Source organism: Piliocolobus tephrosceles, chromosome 7 (assembly GCF_002776525.5).
Source record: "Piliocolobus tephrosceles isolate RC106 chromosome 7, ASM277652v3, whole genome shotgun sequence".
Lineage (NCBI taxonomy): Eukaryota > Metazoa > Chordata > Mammalia > Primates > Cercopithecidae > Piliocolobus > Piliocolobus tephrosceles.
The window spans coordinates 40835043-40861652 of NC_045440.1; the positions used below are offsets into that span (position 1 = coordinate 40835043).

Genomic DNA, 26610 nt, shown 5'->3' on the forward strand with positions numbered 1-26610 from the left:
AAAAAAAAAAAAAAAAAAAAAAAAAAAAAAAGGAAGTCAAAAGTTAAATTAGTTACCTGGAAAACTCTAGCCAGAAAATTCAGCAATTGAGGAAAAGATGGAAATTTAGGGCCTGAGTTATCATATCCAAAAACAACAACAAAAAGGGTTAGCTCCGAATACCACAGTTCCCTCCAGCGCTAATGTTCTGTAAATCTATAGCCACCTAGACTGGCCTTCTGTTTCTTAAACCTCAGAATAAGAAACTTCAATTTCTGAAAAACTGCCTTTTTCAGAAAGTCACATAAATAAATAATAAAATATGTGATTTTTTAGACTGGCTTTTTCTACTCAGCATCATGCCTTTGAAATCCATCCATGTTGTTACATGGATCAATAATGTGTTCCTTTTAATTGCTGAGTAGTATTCAAATGTTCAAAGGCACCACAATTTATTTATTCTGTGAATAATGCGGGTTTTTGGAGATTGCATATAAAGGTGCTATAAACATTCACATGCAGATTTCTGTGTGAATTTAAGTTTTCATTTTTCTAGGGAAATATCTAGGAGTGGTTAAGAGTATATTTATGGCAAGTATTAGCCATATAAGAAGTTGACAAACAGTTCCCTGTACCATTTGACATTCTCACCAGCAATGTACGAGGTTCCAGTTGCTCTTCATTCTTGTAAATACTGACAGCATTTAATACTGTCAGTTTCTCTCTCTCTCTCTTTCTCTCTTTCTCGGAATCTTGATCTCAGCTCACTGCAAGCTCCACCCCCCGGGTTCACGCCATTCCCCTGCCTCAGCCTCCCGAGTAGCCGGGACTACAGGCGCCCGCCACCATGCCCGACTAATTTTTTTTGTATTTTTAGTAGAGACGGGGTTTCACCATGTTAGCCAGGATGGTCTTGATTTCCTGACCTTGTGATCTGCCTGCCTCGGCCTTCCAAAGTGCTGGGATTATAGGTATGAGCCACCGCGCCCGGCCTTTACTGTCGGTATTTTTAAAAAGCCGTTCAAGTAGGTGGTAGTAGTATCTCGCTGTGATGTGAATTTGTACTTCCCGATGACTACTGATGTTGAGCACCTTTTCATGGACTCATCTAATATCCATCTATCTTTTTTTTTTGAGACGGAGTCTTGCCCTGTCACCAGGCTGGAGTGTAGTGGCGCAATCTTCGCTCACTGTAACCTCTGCCTCCCGGGTTCAAGCGATTCTCCTGCCTCAGCCTCCCGAGTAGCTGGGACTACAGGCGCCCGCCACCACAACCGGCTAATTTTTGTATTTTTAGTAGAGACGGGGTTTCACTATGTTGGCCAGGATGGTCTTGATCTCTTGACCTCCTGAACTGCCCCCCTCAACCTCCCAAAGTGCTGGGATTACAGGCGTGAGCCACCATGTCTGGTCCCATCTATCTTCTTTGGTGAAGTGTCTATTCAAATATTTTGCTTTTTTTTTTTTTTTTTTTTTGAGATGGAGTTGCACTCTTTTTGCCCAGGCTAGAGTGCACTGGAGTGCACTGGCGTGATCTCGGCTCACTGCAACCTCCGCCTCCCGGGTTCAAGTGATTCCCCTGCCTCAGCCTCCTGAGTAGCTGGGATTAGAGGCGCCCGCCACCATACCCGATTAATTTTGTATATTTAGTAGAGATGGAGTTTCACCATGTTGGCCAGGCTTGTCTCAAAATCCTGACCTTGTGAAGCCTCCCACAGTGCTGGGATTACAGGCATGAGCCACCATGCCCGGCCTATTTTACTTTTTTTTGAGACAGAGTCTTGCTCTGTCACCAGGCTGGAGTGCTGTGGCGCGATCTCGGATCCCTGCAACCTCTGATTCCCTGGTTCAAGCGATTCTCCCGGCTCAGCCTCCTGAATAGCTGGGATTACAGGCATGCACCACCATGCCCAGCTAATTTTTGTATTTTTAGTAGAGACGGGGTTTCACCATGTTGGCCAAGATGGTCTCGATCTCCTGACCTTGTGATCCGCCTGCCTTGGCCTCCCAAAGTGCTGGGATTACAGGTGTGTGCCACTGTGCCGGGCCTATTTTGCTCGTTTTTTAATTATTTGTTTTCTAAAATTTCTTTTTATTTTTTGAATGCAAGTCCTTTGTAGGTATGGGATTTGCAAACATTTTCTCCCATTCTGTTCACAGTGCTTCTCACAGACCAATAGTTTCAAATTTTGATGATGTACAATTTATCAACTTGTCCTTTTTTTTTCTTTTTTTTTTTTTTTGAGATGGAGTTTCGCTCTTCTTGCCCAGGGTGGAGTGCAATGGCATGATCTCGGCTCACTGTAACCTCCGCCTCCTGGGTTCAAGCAATTCTCCTGCCTCAGCCTCCCGAGTAACTGGGATTACAGGCATGAGCCACCACACTCAGCTAATTTTGTATTTTTAATAGAGACAGGGTTTCTCCATGTTGGCCAGGCTGGTCTTGAACTCCTGACCTCAGGTGATCTGCCCACCTTGGCCTCCCAAAGTTCTGGGATTACAGGCGTGAGCCACCATGCCTGGCCCAACTCGTTCTTTTATAGAACATGTTTTTGGTGTCATATCTAAAAACTCTTTTCTCAACCCAAGGTCACAAAGTTTTCCCTTATATTTTTTTTTTCCTAAAAGTCTTATTTTTTAAAAAATTTTGTATTTAGATCTATGATGCACTTTAAGCTATTTTTTAAAATAAGGTTTACGTTAAGGTTCTTATTTTGGCATACGGATGTCAAGTGCTCCAAAACCATTTGTTGAAAAGACTGTCCTTTCTACACTGAACTGCTTCTATACCGTTGTCTAAAACCTACTGGCCACATTAGTGTGGGTCTATTTCTAGACTCTATTCTTGTTCCATTCATCTATGTGTTTCTCTCTTCCCAAATTCCACACTGCTTTGTGGCTTCATAACAAGCCGTGAAGTCAGGTTAATATGAATCCTCCAACTTTTTTCTTTTCCAAAATTGTTCCAGCTCATCTAGTTTCTTTGACTTACTACACGAACTTTAAAAGTGGCTTGTCTAAATCTACAAAATATCCTGCTGGGATTTCTATTTAAATTGTCTAAAGTCTAGAGATGAATCTGAGAAGAACTGGCATCTCTACTATACTGTCTTCCAAATCAGGAGCATGCTTTGTCTCATGTATTTTGGTCTTCTTCGAAACGTGAATCTCCAAATGCAGATATATCCATACTGAAATGTGACCCTATGGTACATGCTGAGACCAAATGTAAATACTTGTTTTTTGAGAGCTCTAGAAAAAGCATGTGGCTTCAAGGCTTGAAATTCGAATATGGGGAATTGGGAATAGGAAAACAGCCCTGGCTGACTTCCTAAGCCATATTCTTCTTCTTAAAAACTGTTTTTCCTTTTAGTAACATGTGTTTTATTTTTATTGTTTCATTTTATTATATATATGCTATAATTACTATAGCTATAATAATACAATTATTAAAGTACTATACAGTAGAGTACTATACTGCATATTATACTATACAGTTATTATATAGTATATTATATTATTCCACAGTATAATTATTACAGTACTATAATAATACAATTATCATTATAGGTTTTATATGTATCTATAATACAATGCATATATCTATTTTTTTGAGATGGAGTCTCGCTGTGTCGCCCAGGCTGGAGTGCAGTGGCTCACTGCAACCTCCGCCTCCTGGTTCAAGCAATTCTCCTGTTTCAGCCTCCTGCGTAGCTGGGACTACAGGCACCTGCCGCCAGGGCCCGGCTAATTTTTGTATTTTCAGTAGAGACAGGGATTTACTTACCTTGTTGGTCAGGCTGGTCTCGAACTCCTGACCTCAGGTGATCCACCCAACTTGGCCTCCCAAAGTGCTGGGATTACAGGTGTAAGCCACCATGCCCAGTCAAAAATGCATACAATTTAAGTACCCAGGTGATGACCTGCTGCAAGTGGGCACACCCTAAAGCCCCTTCCCCGATGAAAACAAAGACATTTTATGTCCCTGATAAGTTCCCAAGCTGCCTTCTCCAACCCCCACCCATCCCAGGCGATCAGTGCTTTCTGTTGCTACAGATAAATTTTCCCTATTCTTAAATTTAATGGAAAGATCCATGAAACTTTTAAATGAAAATTTATGGAAATGTTATGAAAAATGCCAGCATGCAGAATAGCTACTCTTCCGGATCATGGACTTCTGCTCAGTATCACGGCTGTGGGATGCCTTCCGCTGTAGGGTCCCCAGCAGTTCATTCTCTCTATTGCTGCGTGGTCGTCCATCCCATGAATTTACTCAATTTGGTTACCCATTTGCCTGCTGACCAACACATGGGTTGTTTCCACTTTGGGCTTTTATGATGAAAAGATTTGTGTACAAGTCTTTTTATGAACACATGTTTTCATTTCTTTGGAGAAACAGCTAGGAGTGAAATTACTGGCCCACATGGTAAGTGTAAGGTTAACTTTATAAAGAAACTGCAAACCTAACTTCCAAAGTGGTTGCACCATTTTACATTTCAGCATAAACCTGGGAGAGTTCCAATTATTTCACTTCTTCACCTACATACGGAATGGCGAGAACTTTTTACTCTTAGCCATTCATGTGGGTGGGAAACAAAATCTCCCTGTGGTGTTAATTTGCATTTCTATGAAGGCTAACGTTTTTCCACAGGCTAGCAGAACTGGACTGCACGGTTAACTTTCAGTTACTCATGGCAACTGGGACCTTACTGCCCACCTGGGTTACAGCTTATCAAGAAAATGTCTGAGCCAGAAAGCACTCAAGAACCGAGTGACAGAGGATGGGGTATGTTCTGGAGTCACCCACACTTCCTCTTCCTCCATTAGTAAGGATCATGTCGTATTACATGTGAGGTTTTGGAAATCAGGAGAATTTCTGTAAATCAGAAGAATCAAAAAGCCCATACCTGTTATTTTCCTCCGCATCCACGGACATACGAAGAGCCACACAAAGAAAGCGAACAGGAGGGCGACACCAAAGGAAATGAGGGCTATGGCCCACATGGGGAGAACCAGGCCGAGCACTGGGAAGGAAAATGAGAAGCAGTGTCATTACGGGAAACTTCTACAAGGTTAGGCCTCAGGGCAGTGGACTTCCCACTCCCCAAATCGAGAATGAATCGCCTGGATTTTGTAGTAAATAAAACTCTCAACCAAAAAAACATGCTGTACTTTTTGGAGCAGAAAGCTGTATGTTCAAGACATCCTATATCTTGCGAATATGTGCTTAAACTAGTTAGTAAGCTAATTATTAAAATTTTACCAACTGGGGGCTGGGTGCTGTAATCCCAGCACTTTGGGAGGCCAAAGTGGGAGGATCACCTGAGGTCAGGAGTTCGAGATCAGCCTGGCCAATATGGTAAAACCCTGTCTCTACAAAAATTCAAAAATTAGCTGGGCATGATGGCGCATGCCTGTAATCCCAGCTACTTGGGAGGCTGAGGCAGAAGAATCGTTTGAACCCAGGTGGGGGAGGTTGCTGTGAGCCAAGATTGCACCACTGCACTCTAGCCTGGGCAATGGAGTGAGACTCCATCTCAAAACAAATAAATAAATAAAATAAAAATAAATAAATAAATAAAATTTTAACAACTGGGCACAAACAGCATATTTAAGTTGGGATGAAATCCATTTACATATTATTTCGATATCTAAATGGCTGCATGCACAAATGTGGCTGAGAGGGAGTCAGCTGAGGTCGGGCATGATGGCTCACACCTGTAATCCCAGCACTCTGGAAGGCTGTGGTAGGGGGATCACCTGAGGTCAGGAGTTCGAGACCAGCCTGACCAACATGGTGAAATCCCATCTCTACTAAAAATACGAAAAATTAGCCCGGTGCAGTGGCAGGTGGCTGTAATCACAGCTACTCAGGAGGCTGAGGCAGGAAAATCGCTTGAACCTGGGAGGTGGAGGTTGCAGTGAGCCGAGATCATGCCATTGCACTCTAGTCTGGGCAACAAGAGTAAAACTCTGTCTCAAAAAAAAAAAAAAAAAGAAAGAAGAAAAAAGAAAGGAGTCAGCTGTCTTCCATCCTGATGCCCACCCCAGCCCAGCCCACCTGTGGCAGGAAGCTGCTGACTGGACACTGCCTGCTCCCACAACTGAGGCCTCTCCTAGTTCCTCAGCAGCCAGCAGCCCTACTTTAAACAGACATGCGCCCTAGCCACATACACAGAACTTCTTTGAAATCAGTTGAGAAATAAAAGGATTTTTGTTGTTGTTTGTTTATTTTTATTTTTTATTTTTAAGAGACAAGGTCTTGCGATGTTGCCCAGGCTGGTCTCAAACTCCTAGCCTCATGGGATGTTCCTGCTTTGGCCTCCCAAAGAGCTGGGATTACAGGCGTGAGCCACCTGGCCCAAGGAATAAGAGTTTTTAAAAAGGACATTAACCTCAAATTTAATTCTTCTTTGAAGCATCAACTTATGGAATTACAGTGCAGAAAAACTTCACTCAAATCCCATAATGCACACTTAGCATAATAACATTAGTCAATCCAAGGGTGGAAGCGCACATGGTTTGAAAACGTCATCTTTTCATAGCACTGTCATATCTCCAGCACTCATCACCCTGAATTTTGTCCATCTGCTGTCAATGGTGACAATAGGCACATTCACACACATTCATACGTGCACAACTTAAACACTCATGCTCGTACATAAACTCACTGGAAGATGTGCAAGAATACTCACCACAGCATTATTTGTAATAGTAAGAATCTGTAGAACAACTAATACATGCACCATTATGAAAATGTGAAATAATTATTGTAGACAGTCTTAAGAATTAGGTAGGTCTATATGTACTGATAAGGAAAGAGGCCCAAGATCCAATGAGTAATACAGGCTAGTGGTATGATATACACATAGCATGATGCAATTTATGTTTGAAAAATAAAACATCTACCTTTCCACATTCCTGCCATATCTGTGAATTTACAGAAAAAGTTCTGGGAAGATACAGTGGTTTCCAATTTCTTTATGGAGAGATGGGAGACTGGAGTGGAAATTTCACATTTTTTTACATATACTTTTATAGTGGTAACTTAAAAAATATATACAATAAGATAAGGATCTGCGAGAATTTACTAAAAAAAAGTAAAAAACAAAATATAAAAAAGAAAAAGAAATAAAAATATATATACAATAAGAATGTCACTTTTGTAAATTGTTAAAAAATTTAATTCAAAGGCGTTAACTATTTAACACTTTGCTCTTAAATAAATTTGCAGTCTTTGTTATATTGTTAACCATTTTATACATACAAAGGAGCACAAAGTTACTCAACTGAAGTACTATTAGGCTGGGCAGGGTGCCTCATGCCTGTAATCCCAGCACTTTGGGAGGCTGAGGTGACTTGAAGCCAGGAGTTCAAGACTATCCTGAGAACACAGTGACACCCTGTCTCTACAAAATAAAAATAAAAAGATTAGCTGGGAGTAGTGGTGCACGCCTGTAGTCCCAACTACTTGGGAGGCTGAGGTGGGAGGATTTCTTGAGCCCTGGAGTTTGAGGCTGCAGTGAGCTATGATAGCGCCACTGAACTCCAGCCTGGGCAACAGAGTGAGATCCTGCCTCAATAAAACCCCCCCCCCAAAAAAAAACAAAAATACACACACACACACACACACACACACACAGAAAAACATACTATTAAACATTTGGGCTGGGCACGGTGGGTCACACCTGTAATCCCAGCACTTTGGGAGGCCGAGGTGGGTGGATCACGAGGTCAGGAGATCAAGACCATCCTGGCTAACACGGTGAAACCCCGTCTCTACTAAAAATACAAAAAAATTAGCTGGGCGTGGTGGCAGGCACCTGTAGTCCCAGCTACTCAGGAGGCTGAGGCAGGAGAATGGCGTGAACCCAGGGGGCAGAGTTGCAGTGAGCCAAGATCGCGCCACTGCACTCCAGCCTGGGCAACAGAGCAAGATACTATCTCAGAAGAAAAAAAAATTTTTTTTTTATAATTGTAAGAGGTTGTATTAATAGAATAGGTAGTTAATACCATATATAGTCAGAATTAATGTATATAAGTATTAAAAACAAAAATCCAGAATCACCTAGCTCAGTGATAGCTAAGGTCACTGGGGGAGGACAGACACTTAACTGCTCGGCTCCCACCCCGCTGACTACATTGGAGGGCTATGGACTTGGCCCTGCCGCGCGGCTGCACTGACACCCAGCAGGCCCCATCCAACGCAGGCTCTGCGCCTGCACCCAAAGCTGAGAGCTGCTTGTGTGACCCCTTGGTTGGTTGCATTGGGCTGCGTCTGGGGCCAAGGCTTCCCAGCGTCTGCTGTCCAGCTTCACGTAGGGGTTCATCATACACGTGGCAAAGGATTGCACCAAAGCTGGTTCCTGCCAACTCGAATGGTACCTGCTCTTTACCAACCTCAAACTAACAACTGACACCAACACCAATCCCCCACACGGCTTCAAAGCACGGTTCCTGAAGAGGTTTCCCTGCTGCTTCTCCGGTTTTGCTGATGATAAAATTGCTACTTGTGCTACTTTGGCTTAGCGCTACTGTGCCAAACTGATCTATGAGAGGCAAACCCTTCAGACCACAGGGAGAGAGAAGCAAGCTGAAATACATATTTCAAAAATGAGTGAACACTTTTGCTATCAGGTCCTATTTTTACCATTCATGCTGAGCAGGGCCCGGAACAGAAGTCAAGAAGGGCTACTTGATGGGCTCCTTCTAGGACCACACCAGGCTCCCAGCAGGGTCACATGGGGTCCCAGATGGTGTCAGGACCAACGCCAAAAGGGTGAACCTGAGGTCGGGGGCAAGACTTCTCACCCTGTGCTTAGATTTAAGATAATATCACCTGCCCTTTGCAGCTTTGCCGTCACACCTGCCTCTACTACTGATGTGGCCTGGGAAATAGCCAGAAAACTCTAAAATCACCTCCCAGTCATGAGAAACTGGCAGGGGAAGCAGGAGAGAAACACATCACCCAGAGGGAGTGGTGGGGAAACAGAGTAACACGTCAAGGAGGAGGAAGAAAAGAGAAGGAACTTGGGAAAACAGGGGAAGCTGTTCACAGTAGTGAGAAGGGGAGCAGAATGGGGACAGGATCTTACTGAAGTATTCCAGCAGTTTGGTGATTTAGCAGAGAATCAGACAAGCACAAGGATTTACTTTTAAGGCTTGCATGTGAAAAACGTAAACTGACAGTTACCTGTGTTACACAGCTCCAAACTGTACTAAGTATATAAAATCCAGTTTTGTAGATAAAAAACAATTCAATACAAAGATTCAGCACAGGACAGCACCTGAATCAATGCATACCCAAGGCAAACGGTTTTTCTCCTAAAAAGTCAAGACTGGCTTCTACACAACAACGTTTTTGACTAAAATACTTTCTATTAAATTGTCTTTCTGGTACGGATCTCAAATTGTTTCCAAACAATCATGCCTTCAGGAGGCAGTAAGATACAGCTGTCATTTCCCCCTGTGGATGGACATAGTGGGGCACAGCCTCAGTGGCTCATGTTCACTCAGCCAAAAGTGGCTGCCAGGAACCAGCGCCGGGAGCTCTGGGTCTCCATTCTTGGCTCTAGCCACTAAATGGCCTTTCATGTCAAGCGCCTTTCATTTGCGGAGCAGCAAAGATACGGAGAATAGTGATTTAGCTCTAATCTCAAGCATCTTTACAACAATTCTATTCCACATTCCCAAAAGATGAGATGAATATTCAAGCCATTTAGGGAGAAGTACATAGAACTTTTTATACAAGCTCAGTCTCCATTGTTATTGCCTTGTTGTACTTCTTGTTTTTCACATCTAACACTCATGACTAAGGATCTATAAACAAATAAAACTTATATGGGACCGATAAGGCTTTAGTCCATATCAGTTTCCTTATACCATGACCCATCATCTCCTCCCTACAACCTTCCTTCTCAGTGACTCAATGCACAGATTCTCTGTCTTCATTATATAAATAATCTATGCTTAGCGTAAAAATATCAGCGTATGGACAAATATGAACCTTCCTCATCATCCTCCCCTCTTCAACTTATTTCCCAGGGAGACAGTAAGAACTATTTGGTGTGTATCTTTCCAGGCATTTTCTAGGTAGGCACGGACACCATGTCAAATATTTATTTTTCTCTTTTCCTTTTATTAAACAGAAGCAGAATCCCACTATAAACTATTCTATGCTTTTGTCATATAACAATATACTGTGAATATCTTCTCACAGCAAACACTCACACTCATGTGGGTGCCCACACAGAACTTACCTCCTTTGCAGAACTGCTCTAATATCCTGCCTTATAAACTGAGCTTTGTCTTTTGCTCTAGATAGATCAAGACGTTCAAAGCATTAGAGGGGCTACCTATGTAACAGAAATGCTGAAACAACTTAGCTGAGGAAATAAAATTTAAAAAATGTGATTTCCTAATTTGCTCTATAAGTAAAAAAAAATATGTATGTGTATATATATACACACACATATATGATATTAAAAATATATATATATTGCAGATGGTATCAACTTTTTTTGTTTTGTTTTGTTTTTGAGACAGAGTCTTACTCTATTGCCCAGGCTGGAGTACAGTGGTGCCATCTCGGCTCACTGTAACCTCCACCTCCCAGGTTCAAGTGATTCTCCTGCCTCAGCCTCCCAAGTAGCTGGGATTACAGGCACATGCCACTATGTCAAGCTAATTTTTGTATTTTTAGTAGAGATGGGGTTTTGCCATGTTGGCCAACCTGGTCTCGAACTCCTGACCTCAGATGATCCACCCACCTCAGCCTCCCAAAAGTGCTGGGATTACAGGCATGAGCCACCATGCCCAGCTTGATTTTGGTTTATCTATGGAGGTCCTAGGGCCAATCTCCGAGGAGAGGGAGGGACAATGACTGTGTGAAGCACTGATGATGTACTGGGCCCTGTGCCAGGTACCCTGACTCCATTATCTCAGGGGTATAGTGTCCCTTGATCGGAGGTGCCACTCCTGGCCTTACTTTATAATTAGGAATAAGACTTAGGGAGGGGAGGGATGTCACATTCCTGACAGAACAGTCACCCAACTACAGAACCTAACGCTAACTTTATGACTAGGAATACTGCTCGTGCTTCGAGGGAATAATGAACTTCAAGATCCGTATACAGACTTTTGTTTTTTTGAGACAGGGCCTCACTCTGTCTTCTGGCTTGAGTGCAGGGCCACGATCATAGTTCATGACAGTCTTTACCCCCTTATACAGATTTTACAATTTTTATTATTATTCTTGTTATTTTTGTAGAGATGGGGTCTTGCTATGTTGCCAAGGCTGGTCTTGAACACCTGGCCTCAAGTGATGCTGCCTCTTCAGCCTTCTTAAGTGCTGGAATTACAGGTGTTAACCACCATGACCAGCCCAGATTTTTTATACTCCTAATTAAGAAGGTGGCTGCTTCTTCACACTAACTAGTATATTAAATATATACAAAAATAGCTGGGCATGGTGACACACGCCTATAATCCCAGCATTTTGGGAGGCCGAGATGGGCGGATCACCTGAGGTTAGGGGTTTGAGACTAGCTTGGCCAACATGGTGAAACCCCATCTCTACTAAAAACACAAAAATTAGCCAGGCGCAGTGGCGTGCGTCTACAGTCCCAGCTACTTGGGAGGCTGAGGCAGGAGAATCCCTGAACCCAGGAGACAGAGCTTGCAGTGAGCTGAGATTGCACCACTGCACTCCAGCCTGGGAGACAGAGCAAGACTCTGTCTAAAAAAAATAATAATAATTATATATATATATATATAGAGAGAGAGAGAGAGAGAGAGAGAGAGAGAGAGAAGGGGGTGGAGAGAGAGAGAGAACGCGAGCGAGCGAAGAGACAGCACGTGCCAGGTTCCCAAATATACCAGAAGACATTTTAAAGAGAGTTAAGAGAAGAGAAAGAACTTGTTAAGATCGGGCGCGGTGGCTCACAGCTGTAATCCCAGTACTTTGGGAGGCCGAGGCGGGCGTATCACGAGGTCAGGAGTTCGAGACCATCCTGGCTAACACGGTGAAACCCCATCCCTACTAAAAATACAAAAAATTAGCCAGGCGTGGTGGCGGGTGCCTGTAGTCCCAGCTACTCAGGAGGCTGAAGCAAGAGAATGGCATGAACCCGGGAGGCGGAGCTTGTAGTGAGCCAAGATTGCACCACTGCACTCCATCCTGGGTGACAGAGCGACACTCTGTTCCAGAAAAAAAAAAAAGAATTTGTTAAGGTTGATGCAATTTTTATTGTCATTAACTGCAACATTACATACCAGGTATTATACGTGGTGTTTTAAACTACCTCCTGTATCTGTATAATGTCACATCTAAGACCCCAGGGCTCAGGACTGGAGGTGTGGTTCAAATTCTGGTTCTGCACCCTACTAGTTACAGGACCTTGGGTACTCAGCATTGCCTTGCCTCAGTTTCCCACCTGTAAAATGAGGTTATTTGTATTGCCAATCACCAAGAGTAGTTGGGAGGACTAAAAGGATTAATCCACATAAAGCTCAGTTCAATACACTTACATTATTTATTTCTCACAACAACCCTATGAAGTATTTATATTAGTATTTATATTATTCTTAGAGTCTCATTCGTCACACAGTTTAATTTTCCCTAAGATAATTTACTCTCCCAGTAAGATATTTTTAGCGAATGTGCCAACTGCAGCCAAAAGATGGGGAAAAGAAGAGATGGAAAAAAAGGCCATGTATAGAAAAAGTCAGACTTTTATTAAAAATCATAATTGTCTTCTTCCGACAGTTGGAAGAAACAGGAAACAAGAAGAATAGAGGGTGGAAAAAATAAAACACAGAAATGAAAAAACCCCATCCATATCAATGCCAATTCCCATGTTCAGGACTTGGCACCACAGAAGGCGTCCTCAGCTTTCACTGGCTCAGTCTCTTAAGTCAACAACCTGGGAGGTGTCTGGTGATTGCAGGAGGCTTTGCTTTCTGTTCAGCTAATTTGAGCTCTAAGAGCCCATATAAAATAAGAACAAGTGGCCAGGCACGGTGGCTCATGTCTGTAATCCCGCTTTGAGGGGTCGAGGCAGGCGGATCACAAGGTCAGGAGTTTGAGACCAGCCTGGCCAACGTAGTAAAATCCCATCTACTAAAAATGCAAAAGATTAGCCAGTTGTGGTGGCAGGTGCCTGTAATCCCAGCTACTCGGGAGGCTGAAGCAAGATAATCGCTTGAACCTGGGAGGCAGAGGTTGCAGTGAGCTGAGATTGCGCCATTGCACTCCAGCCTGGGCGACAGTGCAAGAGTTCATCTCAAAAAAAAAAACCAAACAAACAACAAAAAAAAAAAACAAGGACTAAGATATCTCCCCCTATAGAGTTCACTTCCAAACCAGCGCTCCAGGCCTTCCAAGTGCCTGGCACTATGAGATGTTTGAGGGATTCACACGCTAGGTGGTGCACTTAACTCCATGGCTCCATGGTTTGGAACTGGGTTTTTCTCTGTCACTCACTTAAAAAAAATTGTTTTGTTTTGTTTTTGAGATGGAGTCTTGCTTTGTCGACGAGGCTGGAGTGCAGTGGCGGGATCTCGGCTCACTGCAATCTCCACCTCCCAGGTTCAAGTGATTTTCCTGCCTCAGCCTCCCAGGTAGCGGGGACTACAGGCGCCCACCACCATGCCCAGCCAATTTTTGTATTTTTACTAGAGACGGAGTTTCACCATGTTGGCCACACTGCTTTAGAAATCTTGACCTGGTTCAAGTGGTCCACCTTTCTCAGCCTCCCAAACAGTGGGGATTACAGGCACGAGTCACTGCGCCCGGCCTCCTCACTTACAAGTTGATGGGTGCAGCACACCATCATGGCACAAGTATACATATGTAACAAACCTGCACGTTGTGCACATGTACCCTAGAACTTGAAGTACAACAAAAAAAATTTTTTTTTAAATTTATCCTGGGGCCCACACTTCAAAAAGCTGTGACACACTTCTCAGTCCATGAATTATCAAACCTAAAGGGGCAGCAGGTTGCTGTTACCTATGACTGGGATTTCACCTTCCTCCTGCTCTCCTCATCCCTCCAACCTTTGCTTCCTGCTTTCTTAGAACCTAAAGCAGCTCTGGCGCTCCCCCTTCCCTCATCCTCAAATCAGCCAAAGTCTGGAAGCCCCACAGAGAGTATTTAAACCCTTTTTTTTTGAGACAGAGTCTCGCTCTGTCACCCAGGCTGGAGTGCAGTGGTGCAATCTTGGCTCACTGCAACCTCCGCCTCCCAGGTTCAAGCAATTCTCCTGCCTCAGCCTCCCAAGTAGCTGGGACTACAAGTGCGCACCATCACGCCCAGCTAGTTTTTGTATTTTTAGTAGGGATGGGGTTTCACCATGTTGGCCAGGATGGTCTTGATCTCTTGACCTTGTGATCCACACACCTCGGCCTCCCAAAGTGTTGAGATTACAGGCGTGGCCACTATGCCCAGCTGAGTATTTAAGCCTTTACAATCAATGTTCTGAATGCTGCACAGATGCCACAGTAAAAGGTTATATAATGTTAGAATCATTTAGAAATAATTTATTTGCAGTACTGAAACATACAAAATATAATTAGATATGTGTAATAAAATCTGAGGAACATTACATTGAGAAGTCCTAGTTTGAGAAAGTAATAACAATTTCCACTATTTTGGAAGAGGCTACTTTTCAATTATGATAAGACATGTCAGTTAGCAGAAATTTCATCTTTAAAACACAGAGAGGGAGACTTTTCTGTCAAATATGGCCAATAACCGAATCTTCATCCATAAAGGACATTAACAAGATGAAAACTAGCACAAACTAACCCATCTATTGTCATCACAGATCCCACAATCTGGCTGTAGGAGGCGCATCTCACAAATAGAAGAGGAATATTCTCTAGCAAACATGTACAGAAATATTTAACAGAATGCTAGCAGCTCATCAGTGCTGAAATGGGTGCAAATAAGAATACCATGCATAAGTTTATTCCTTTTCCTATTCAAGGTCTAAAAGAAAAGAACTAGGCCAGGTGCAGTATGGCTCACACCTGTAATCCCAGCACTTTGGGAAGCTGAGGCAGGAGGATTACTTGAGGCCAGGAGTTCGATGCCAGCCTGGGCAATATAGAGTCCCCATCTCTACAAAAAATACAAAATTAGCTGGGTGTGGTGGTGCACACCTGTGGTCCCAGCTACTCAGGGAGCTGAGGTGGGAGGATTGATTCAGCCCACGAGGTCAAAGCTGCCGTGGGCTATGATTGCACCACTGCACTCTAGCCTGAACAATACAGAAAAAAAAAAAAAAAAAAAAAAAAGTGGCTCACGTCTGAAATCCCAGCACTTTGGGAGGCCAACGTGGGTGGATCACGAGGTCAGGAGATCGAGACCATCCTGGCTAACATGGTGAAACCCAGTCTCCACTAAAAATACAAAAAATTGGTGGCGGGCGCCTGTAGTCCCAGCTGCTTGGGAGGCTGAGGCAGGAGTATGGTGTGAACCTGGGAGGCGAAGGTTGCAGTGAGCCGAGATCGCGCCACTGCACTCCAGTCTGGGTGACAGAGCAAGACTCCATCTCAAAATAAATAAATAAATAAAAATAAATAAATAATTTTTAACCCCCTCCACAAAAACCCTCTGAACCTTTATACAAAAAACAAAAGCGGCTGGGCGCAGTGGCTCACGCCTGTAATCCCAGCACTTTGGGAGGTCAAGGCGGGCAGATCACAAGGTCAGGAGTTCGAGACCAGCCTGGCCAACATTGTGAAACCCTGTCTCTACTAAAAATACAAAAATTAGCCAGGTGTGGTGGTGGGCGCCTGTAATCCCAGCTACTCAGGAGGCTGAGGCAGGAGAATTGCTTGAGGCAGAGGTTGCAGTTTGCCGAGATCGCGCCAATGCACTCCAGCCTGGGTGACAGAGCGAGACTCCGTCTCGAAAACAAACAAACAAACAAACATAAACAACAACAACAAAACCCATGAGAATGACAAGAAAAGGAGTAATTCAGCAAAGAAAAGCATCATTGGCTTTGGTATCTAAAAAAACAAAGCATGGCTTCTAGTCTCTGGATTAACTGGTCTGATATTTCCAGGGGGCTGTGCTCTGTGCTGTGGATGGCTTTAGAGCTCCACTGGGCATTGCTGTTGTGTGGACTGTCCCACTCACTGGGTGCCAGGCATGGCCCCAGGTGCTCCATACCCTCTCCTGACCCTGGCACAACCCTGCAGGCATGTGGGATTAGATCAGGTTCTGAGGCTCAGAGTGGATAAGTAAGCTGTGGGGGCAACACGGCTGTGTAAACGGCAGAGTGGGGATTTAATTTTTTTTTTCTAACTTGAAAGTCTGCTGCCTTTGTACTCTACATATCTCTTGGGTATTTAACTAAGACAAGCAAATGCATTTACCACCCTTTTTACTATTCTATAATGACCGTGAGTAATGCATTTTACTATCAGCCAACACCTCCAGCATCTATTCCATAATGACCATGAGTAATGCTTTTTACTGTCAGCCAACAATGCCAGCACCAAATAACACTGATACTGTTAGAATACAATGCACTTTGCCTCTGGAGTGTGCTTCCAATGATCCTTACCTGGTGCTCCTGTGTACATGATGGAAAAGACATTGATTGCTATGGTAGCAGCATAGAATACTGGGAGTGCCCGGAGACCGTTGGGAACAGGGTCTTCCTGTGGGACAAGGAGACAGAGCGGGAGGTCAGGATCCCAGCAGCACTTGGAGCCAACACAGACAAAATGATACAAAACACCGTTACAAGAAACTCTTCCCAAACCCGTGTGGCCAAAAGGATGGGCGTTGTTACTGCCTATGATCTGCTCCACTTCTACAGAAATGGCATTGGCTGGGGCCATCTCTCCCACACAAATGCAATGTCAAAGAGCCCACTGTTGTGGCCAGTAGACACATTAAAGCACTGGAATCACATGAGCTGATGTCACACTTGGAAACAGAAAAGAACTGTTGGGTCAAGCCGGTTCCGGAGGACGAAAGCCCAGAGCTCAGCATCTCCTTCCTCAAAACCCATTGCGCTCACTACAGCCAAATCCAGGTTTGGCCCTAACTGGCTACACTCAACAAATAATTTGAGATTCCAACCTCCAAGCATCCTCTAAGAGAGTCAGATTACTTCATGAGATTTTACAACACTCTATTACACAAAGCATCTTAGCTATGTTACCATGTGCTATGGATTTCCAGATCTTTTCACAAGGTATAGTATTTAACCTTCAACTATTAGAAGTTAAAAAGAACTGCGGTTCCTTGTCAAATAACTTATTTGCCATTTGACATTTATTTACTACTTTAGGCTTCTGCTACAACATTCCCTAAATCTAGTAAGTTCCACAAGAATGGTACTGTGCATGTTTTCAGTTAAATAACATTTAACAGAATATGAGACATTTAGAGTTTTTAGCAGATCTACAGAGAATGTTGAAGTAAAAATATGGGCCAGGAACTCCCATCAATGTAGCACTGGCACACAGATGTGGCTCAAATAATTCAAAAAGGGACTAACTTCTAATAATCACAAAGGCCACACTTACATGAACATGCTACCTGCCATGATAAAAGGAAAATTAGGTCTAAAAATTGATGAGAGCTGCAGAAGTACGGATAAGCATCTCAAAGACTGCTACTGCCAAATGCAAACATACCTAGAAGTCAAGTATGTTTGCAGAACTGCACAGCCCATCAAGGAGCTGTTCTGGAATGTCTCAAGGAGCCAAGAGCACTTGTCAAGAGGCTCAAGTTGAATGCAGTGAGGCATGATGCAGCAAGAGCAGGGCAGAATGAGACTCAAGTGTGGGAGTGTCACACCAGACCAGGCAGGGGAGGCAGCCATGTGGTAAACACTGAGATTAATGAGCTGGAGCCTGGCATGAGTGACACAGCCAGTTATGATCATCTGTGACATATCACGTGAAAAGAACCCAGGAGGAACTGAAAACAAAATGCTGGGAGGCTCAATTCCTGTGGCCTCTGGTTTCCACAGCATTGTTTTCTTAGGGACAACAGTTGCTAAAGACAGATTCCCAACCAATTACTTCTGCAGGTGGACAACCCCGAGTCTGTGTTTTCAATTAAATCATCGTATGTTTCCTCAAATATCTTTTTTTTTTTTCCTCTTGAGACACAGTCTCACTCTGTCACCCAGACTGGAGTGCAGTGGTGCAATCTTGGCTCACTGCAACCTCTGCCTCCAGCATTCAAGCGATTCTCATGTCTCTGCCTCCCAAGTAGCTGGGACTACAGGCATGAGCCACCATCCCGGGCTAACTTTTTGTATTTTTTAGTAGAGAAGGGGTTTCGCTATATTTGCCAGGCTGGTCTCGAACTCCTGACCTCAAGTGATCCACCGCGCCTGGCCTAAAATAACTTATTCAGAAACTCATTGACAGACTTCTTGTTTGACCTGTCTCCTTTCTTCCCCCTACTTCCTTTCTCTCTCTTCCTCCCTCCTTTCCACCTATCCATCCCTCCATCATCTGCCACTCATCCAAGTATCTGTTATTCCCTCCTCCTAAATATTTACCAAGTGTCTTGTAAGTGCTAAGCACAGTACTGGGCCCTGGAATACAGAAGTGGCCAGGGCGGTCATGGTTTCTGCTCTCAGAGATCTTACAGTCAAATAGTGAACAGGCAACTAAGCAAGAAATGAAGCACCATATGATACGCTAAGTGCCGTGATGGGAAGGTGGACTGTGGCCAGAGCTCAAAAGAGAGGGGACCAAGCGAATCTGGGGAAGGGGAGGAGAGGAGCAGCTTCCTGGGAAGTGACACCTAAGGGCTGAGTAGGGCTTGCCAGGTGAGCACGGATTCCAGAGACAGGAGGGGAGGCGTGAAGGCTGGCAGGCTACAGAGGGGTGTGCCTTTAAGATGTGAATATGAGTGTGCCTGGTCCCAGGAGAAGCAAGCATGAGAAACGGTGAGGGCAAGTTCGTGCTCTCTGAGAGAATGGACCCTTCAATAGACGGCCAAGCAAGGCTGCGAGAAAAGGGCTGCGCTAGCTTCCAAGCAAGGTACAGCCTGGAGGGTACGTCCCTGCCTGCAGAGAAAGAGTGCACTCGATGGTTATCAAACACTGCAGCAACCTCGTGACTGCCAAACAAAAAAAGATAGCCACATTTGTGTCTAGAACACTGATCTCAGTAAGCACTCATTTTTTTTTGACAAGATGTACCCAATGGGTGTATTTCCTTCTTTTTATCCTTTCCTCAAATTGAGTCAGTGTTTCAGTCTTGCTCTAGCCATTAAAAACAAAACAAAACAAAAAAAAAAAAAAGGAAAACATCTTCACATTTGGGTAAGGAAATTCTCCAGCTGTTTTTTAATGACAGTTTCAAAATCTTAACACTATCTCATTCTATTCTGCTTAACATTCAGAAAATAATTACCTTTCCTTTTTGAGGTCTCAGCACAATTTCTGGGAGTGTTGATTAATGAATTAAAGTACAGAGCCAAGAAACACTATTTACAGTGCTTGTTTCTGGGGGAATCTCTGAGTAATTTACCTTGGCTCTTTCTGGCTATTTGTAATAACATCCGATGCTAACTGCAGGGTGCTGTTCCTTAACAATGTATGAATACAATGATTCCTCTCACCCCTCTCATTATTAATTTCTACTGCGCAGAGCCAAAATTAGTTCCTAAGATTTAATTCAACGTAGCAGCCCCACTTACCTTTTTTAAGATGAAAATTCTGATGAGTACAAACAGCAGCCCAGACATGAAACCAGACAACAGTGGAGATATAAACCAAGAAGCAACTGAATAATTAAAAAAAAAATCTAATGAATGTTCAAATTCATCCACAATTATGGTCCTATTCATAGAACACAATGATAAACAAAATGTATTACATACAATCATAAATATTTCCAGAATTATTTACCTTTAATTCAGAACCTAACGAGCCCTGGGACTTGGCAGAGCTGACCTTCACGCATTTATGGCCACACTCAGACACCAATACACAGTCACACACCACTGACCACACTGCCAGTGCAGGGTCAAGAAACCCCTGCCCCGAGTTCAGGCCTCAGAAGACAGCATCCTGAGTCCTGCCTCCCATGGAGTCTTTCTGCCTGCCCTTCTCATCAGCACATATGGAGACTCGGTCGCTGTTCCAACAGTAAGGGTTATTTAAAAGCTGGGTCAACTTCCATTTCCTTTGCCAAGGCCAGCCGGGTACTTTCATTCCTGCCATCTAACTGCTGGAACTCTGAAACTTTTAGCCTCTAGCCAAGTAGTTCCTGCCTCTGGCTGCACAGTGGAACCATCTGTGGCATTTTCAAAAACTAGTTTGGCTCTGGCTGGACCCCCAGAATTCTGATTTAAAAGGCTGGGAATGGGGTATGGGCACTGGCATTTTTAAATCGCTTCCTAGGTCATGCTAAAGTGCAGGCAGAGTTGAGAACCACTGTTCTAGAAGCCTGGGATGGAAGGTGGGTTTCCTTGTGGTCTGTGCTCCTGCCTGGCAGCTCAGGGATCCCATTTGACCCAGGACTCCTAAGGCCATCATGATTCTTGTAAAAAACTGAGTAAGCCAGAATATGGAAATGGAGTGAAAGAGTACCGTTCACGATGGGTGGGTTGGTACTTGTGGAGCTGAATGGATTTACCTCTTGCTAAAAGCCGAGCCAGGCACTAACTTGTTAGACACCTGAGAATGGGTGCAGGTTTACGTCTGGTCCCTGCCGGGCAGGCTTACAAAGTAGAGAGGACACTTGGCAGAGTGTTTCTTCCCAAAGGGCAGGCTGGATGACCTCTTTTTTTTTTTTCTTTTTTTGAGACAGGGTCTTGCTCTGTCACCCAGGGGCTGGAGTGCGTGGCATAATCATGGCTCACTGCAGCCTCAACCTCCGAGGCACAAGTGATCCTCCCACCTCAGCCTCCCGAGTAGCTGGGCTACAAGTGTGCACCATCACACCAGGCTAATTTCCCTTTTTATTTTTATTTTTTTGTAAAGATGGGGTCTTGCTATGTTGCTCAGGCTGGTCTTGAACTCCTGGGTTAAAGTAATCCTCCTGCCTTGGTCTCCCAAAGTGTTGGAATTATAGGCCTGAGCCACTGCGCCTGGCCTGGATGATCTGTTGAATGCAGGGACATATCATAGGGCTCACTTTGAGGCTTCCCCAAGACTATGAACTCCTGGATTCCAGGCATCTTCCTCACCTGTGCCCAGTCTTTCTCTGACCTACAGATTGACTTAAGTCTAATACATTTCTTACCTCCCTGGGAAGAACAGAGGGCGATTTCCAAAGCTGGATGACAAGGTAACATTTCAAAAGAGTAGAGTTAAACAACTGTCTAGCACATAATAGTTCACTATCTCTATTAATAGGAATTTTGGCCAGGCGCGGTGGCTCACGCCTGTAATCCCAGCACTTTTGGAGGCAGGTGGATTGCCTGAGCTCAGGAGTTCAAGACCAGCCTGGGCAACACGATGAAACCCCATCTGTACTAAAATGCAAAAGAAATTAGCTGGGCGTGGCAGCATGTGCCTGTAATCCTAGCTACTCAGGAGGCTGAGGCAGGAGAATTGCTTGAACTCAGGAGGCGGAGGTTGCAGTGAGCCGAGATTGCGTCACTGCACTCTAGTATTCCAGCCTGGGTGACAGAGCAAGACTCCATCTCTACAAAACAAAACAAAACAAAACAAAACAAAACAAAACAAAACAAAAAAACAGGAATTTTAAGGGAAAATGCATTACCCACACCATCTACGTCTTTTTTTTTTTTTTTTTTTTCTGAGATGGAGTCTTGCTCTATTGCCCAGGCTAGAGTGCAGTGACTCGATCTCGGCTCACTGCAAACTCTGCCTCCCAGGTTAAAGTGATTCTCCTGCCTCAGCCTCCCAAGTAGGCACTGCCATCATGCCCGGCTAATTTTTGTATTTTTGTAGAGATGGGGTTAAACCATGTTGGCCAGGCTGGTCTTGAACTCCTGACTTCAGGTGATCTGCCCACCTTGGCCTCCCAAAGTGCTGGGATTATAGGCATGAGCCACCGCGTCTGGCCTATCTAGGTCTTTTAAACCTTAACATTTGAAGAAAAATATATAAAATTAACTTGTGGCTGGGTGCGATGGCTCACGCCTGTAATCCCAGAGCTTTGGGAGGCTGAGGCAGGCGGATCATGAGGTCAAGAGATCAAGACCATCCTGGCCAACATGGTGAAACACTGTCTCTACTAAAAATACAAAAATTAGCAGGTGTGGTGGCACACGCTTGTAGTCCCAGGTACTCGGGAGGCTGAGGCAGGAGAATGGCTTGAACCCGGGAAGTGGAGATTGCAGTAAGCCGAAATTGCACCACTGCACTCCAGCCTGGCAACAGAGTGAGACTCTGGGTCAGAAAAAAAAAAAAAAGTAACTTGTAAGAAAACATAAAACTTACTCTAGAAAATGTAAACTTTCCTACTTAAAGGTAAAATAAAATGCCAATTACCAATCTTGACAAGCTCCATCCACTGCACACCTTTGGTACCGATTGCGACCAGTGAGAATCCTATAGTAGAACCCACAATGCAGTGCGTTCCTGAGATTGGAAGCCTCAGGAAGGAAGCGATCAGCTGCCACACAGCGGAACCTACAGATTGAAGGACAAAAACCCATCAGATACAGAGTACAAAAGTGCAGACACCAAGGGAAGAAATCGAAATGTTCTCCATAACAACATCTTTCAGAGTTTAATTTTCTGTGAATTGTTTCTTTACAAAGTGCTACAGCCTGGACAAAAATCATTCAATTAACTTCAGTCAAAGGAATGCTTCTCCCTTCCTCAACACAGAAGGGACAGGGATGTTGGTTATTTATTTATTTATTTATTTATTGAAGCCAGTCCTGCTCTGTTGCCCAGGCTGGAGTGCAGTGGCCTGATCTCAGCTCACTGCAACCTCTGTCTCCTGGGTTCAAGCAAGCCCATCTGGCTAATTTTTGTATTTTTATTAAAGATGGGGTTTCACTATGTTAGCCAGACTGGTCTCGAACTCCTAACCTCAAGTAATCTACCCGCCTTGGCCTCCCAAAGTGCTGGGATTACAGGCGTAAGGCACCATGTCCAGCCAGATTATGCATTTAAAGGCACATCTCCTGATGCTACACACTGACTGCCCTTGTCACTTTTCAGTGAGAGTGCTGCGGATGAACTAGTTCTGGGGTGAAGTTTGGCCAAAACCAAGCAAGAGATTAAAGTCTTGAATGAACACAGAAAGACAAGAAAGGCAATATATTGGGAAAAGATTTTGTTGTAGTTATGCCTTACAGTCACATAATGAAAAGGACTAGATATTGGCTAGGTTATATTATCTATATAAGACAGTATAATACCATGTTGCTTTTTTCTTTTCTTTTTTTCTTTTGTAGAGACAGGGTCTCACTCTTGCCCAGGCTGGAGTACAGTGGCATGATCACGGCTCACTGCAGCCTTAAACTCCTGGAGTCAAATGATCCTATTGTCTCAACCTCCCAAGTAGCTGAGATTACAAGTGTGTATCACCACACCTGGCTAAGTTTTAGATTTTTTTGCAGAGACAGGATCTTGCTATGTTACCCAGGCTGGTTTTGAACTCCTGGCCTTAAGCAATCCTCCTGCTTCAGCCTCCCAAAGCCTTGGGATTACAGGCATGAGCTGCCACACTCAGCTAATTTTTAAAATTGTTTGCAGAGACAGGGGTCTTGCTATGTTGCCCTGGCTGGTCTTGAACTCCTGGGCTCAAGCCATTCTCCCGCCATGGCCTCCCAAAGTGCTGGGATGACAGGCTCACTGGATGCAGTGAGTTACTGCACCTAGCCCACACTGCTTTTTGATGGTGCCTCTCCCGTGAGAAATAACTATGATATTTAACCCAAATTTGGGCATCCTGCCCAGAATGTTGGACCTTTTATTTGTATGTCTGATTCCTCACTGTTAAGAGGTTCTCATTAGTGCTGGCTTTGTGTCCTTTTACCTCAATTCCACCAACTCTTTTCTAGGTTTAATGTTTTTCTAGGCTACAGTTCACTTCAGATATTTTCATAAGCAGATCAGATTTTGTAGTGAGTATTAAAAGCATCAGCCGGGAGAGATCACTTTCAGAAGCAGTTGTTGAAAAGCTCCCATGGAACTGTAGGGGAACAAAGGGCCTGGCTGATAAGCTGGGCACGTTATTAATCCCGAATGTTAATTCTGGAAACCTGGTTGCCTGGCAGCAGCAGCACTTTTCAGGGAACCCCTGGTATTTCCTTCAAAGGCATCTGAGTTGCAGAAGGATCATTTATGGCTGTGCAGGACTCAGTTTATGAAGCAACACACACAGCTGCTCCCATGAGTGCTAGGCGTGCTGACCTTTGAGCTGAGGCTGGCTGTGATCCTGTGTCAATCCCTAAGGCGTGCTTTGGGAGGAGAAGGGGCCAGCCTGGTGCTGCCAAACCCATATTAGGCTCCATGGCAGCGCCAGGCCTACCCGCGGACACGTCCTTAAGCCTCCTCCACATCTGAGCCCTGGGCTCCTCGGGGACTAGTGGTTTTAAAAAGAGAGCCAGGGTTTGGAACATGTTTCATAGCACAGATTCATAGCTTAGAAAATACATGATATGGTTTATATTCTTTTTTTTTTTCTTTGATTCGGAGTCCCACTCTGTCACCCAGGCTGGAGTGCAGTGGTGCGATCTTGGCTCACTGCAAGCTCCGCCTCCTGGGTTCACGCCATTCTCCTGCCTCAGCCTCCCGAGTAGCTGAGACTACAGGCACCCGCCACCATGCCCAGCTAGTAGAGATGGGGCTTCACCGTGTTAGCCAAGATGGTCTGGATCTCCTGACCTCGTGATCTACCCGCCTTGGCTTCCCAAAGTGCTGGGATTACAGGCGTGAGCCACCGCGCCTGGCCTAGATTCTTACAATTGAAATAATCTCATGATGTGAGACAATGATATCAACCTACCCAGTTGAATTCAGACCGTAAGATTTGTCCTTCCTGAAAGCTGCTCTATTTTCTGTGGCTGACTTTACAAAATATATCCTGGAGCAAGGAGAGTTTGTAAAGAAAGGTAGGGAGTAATGGGACTACCTGTGAGGACAGCAGGGAGGGGAGGAGAGAGGGGGCAGCTGAGGGAGGGCCTGGTGGGGCCAGGAAATACCTGCAAGAGGGCCTGGGAGTAGGTGATAGCACTTTAGCCTCAGGGGTGTCTGAAGATAAATGGGATCACATTAGTGTCAGGAAGACCAGAGGGAAAAAGATACTTTAATGTAAGATAATGGCATCTGACAGAGGAAAGAGATGAAGCATGGGATAAGAGTATAAGACATGACCTAGGGAAAGTGGGGAGATGGGCATCTCAGAGGCCACCATTCCCGTGCAAAGGAAAGAAATGGCAGAGCAAAGGCTCAGGTTCCAGGGAGGTTGCTGGGCAGGGGTGAGGTGGCAGAGTGTGGCTGGGCAGAGGGGGCTGGAAGAGGGCTGTGTGCTTCTTAAGGGGTTCGAGGAGCTGGCTTGTTTGTGCTAGTGTGGGTCTTTCCACAAAAAGATGCAGACTTTTGAATTATCAGACTTTTGGAACCATTGCTGGTTTCCTACAAAATGGACAGACTACTGCTTTAGGGCTGAGCTAGTCCCACACGATGACTTGTTCAGGACGTTTTGCTGGCAGTAATAATTTCTACCCAATCACCTTAACTCTAACACAACTCTGTCAGGAAGCACAGATGCTCAGGGCCTTGGGGAGAAGTGACTAAAAAGAGAAAACAAAAGAATCAAACAGAATAGAATTAAGGACAGGGGGAGAGAGGGAGAAGAAAAAAGGACTGTTGGATTTAGAAGCAGAAGACTGGAGAATTCAGGCATCTGGACAGAATCAGCTGTGGTTTTGGCCAATGGTAATTACACCACCACCTTCAATTTATAGCTCCCAAGGCAAAGACCCTGATTTTACAAATCTAGGTAACTCACACAAATTCCCAACAAAATAGGCTTTGAGATTCATTTAACCACATAACCACAACAAAAAAAGTTTAAAAACCAAAGCAAACAAAATCAAGTTATTCAAGCAAAACCCCAAATTGCTTTGGTAAACCCAAATTCTAGTTGAGGTAAGTATCCTTCATTCTTTCAGTAAAGAGCCAAACGGCAGGGGTGGGGAACGGAGAACTGAAAAAAGTTATCCTGTCTGCAGGAAGAGTCAGCAGATGAGGCCCTGTTCATGAACCCTCCAGTCACACGGAGGTCTTCAGCGTGGCCTCCCTAACAAATTTCTTTAATAAGCAGCACCATGCCTCTAAGGTTTATCCATCAAAAGGAAAAAAACTTAGTTAAGATTTAACTTTGTGGCCAGGCATGGTGGCTCACGCCTGTAATCCCAGCACCCTGGGAGGCTGAGGTAGGAAGATCACGAGATTAGGAGTTCGAGACCAGCCTGACCAACATGGTGAAACCCCGTCTCTACCAAAAATATAAAAATTGGCTGGTTGTGGTGGTGGGTGCCTGTAATCCCAGCTACTCAGGAGGCTGAGGCAGGAGAATCGCTTGAACCAGGGAGGCGGAGGTTGCAGGTGAGCCAAGATAGTGCCATTACATTCCAGCGTGGGCAACAGAGTGAGATTCCATCTCAAAAAAAGAAAAAGAAAAAGAAAAGGATTTAATTTTGTC

At 44.4% G+C, this 26610-nt stretch overlaps 1 protein-coding gene across 4 annotated transcripts in view; it reads right to left on the reverse strand.

Moving 5' to 3' along the window:
- SLC20A2 (solute carrier family 20 member 2) overlaps positions 1–26610 on the reverse strand; it is a 125320-nt gene that overhangs the window by 25094 nt on the left and 73616 nt on the right. For all 4 annotated transcript variants that reach the window (XM_023214446.2, XM_023214448.2, XM_023214447.2 and 1 more), the window contains exons 3-6: positions 22437–22577; positions 19670–19755; positions 16560–16656; positions 4887–5003 (exon numbers count right to left, since the gene is read on the reverse strand). In XM_023214446.2, coding sequence (XP_023070214.1) covers positions 4887–5003; positions 16560–16656; positions 19670–19755; positions 22437–22577 — 441 coding nt within the window. The remainder of the gene's footprint in view (positions 1–4886; positions 5004–16559; positions 16657–19669; positions 19756–22436; positions 22578–26610) is intronic.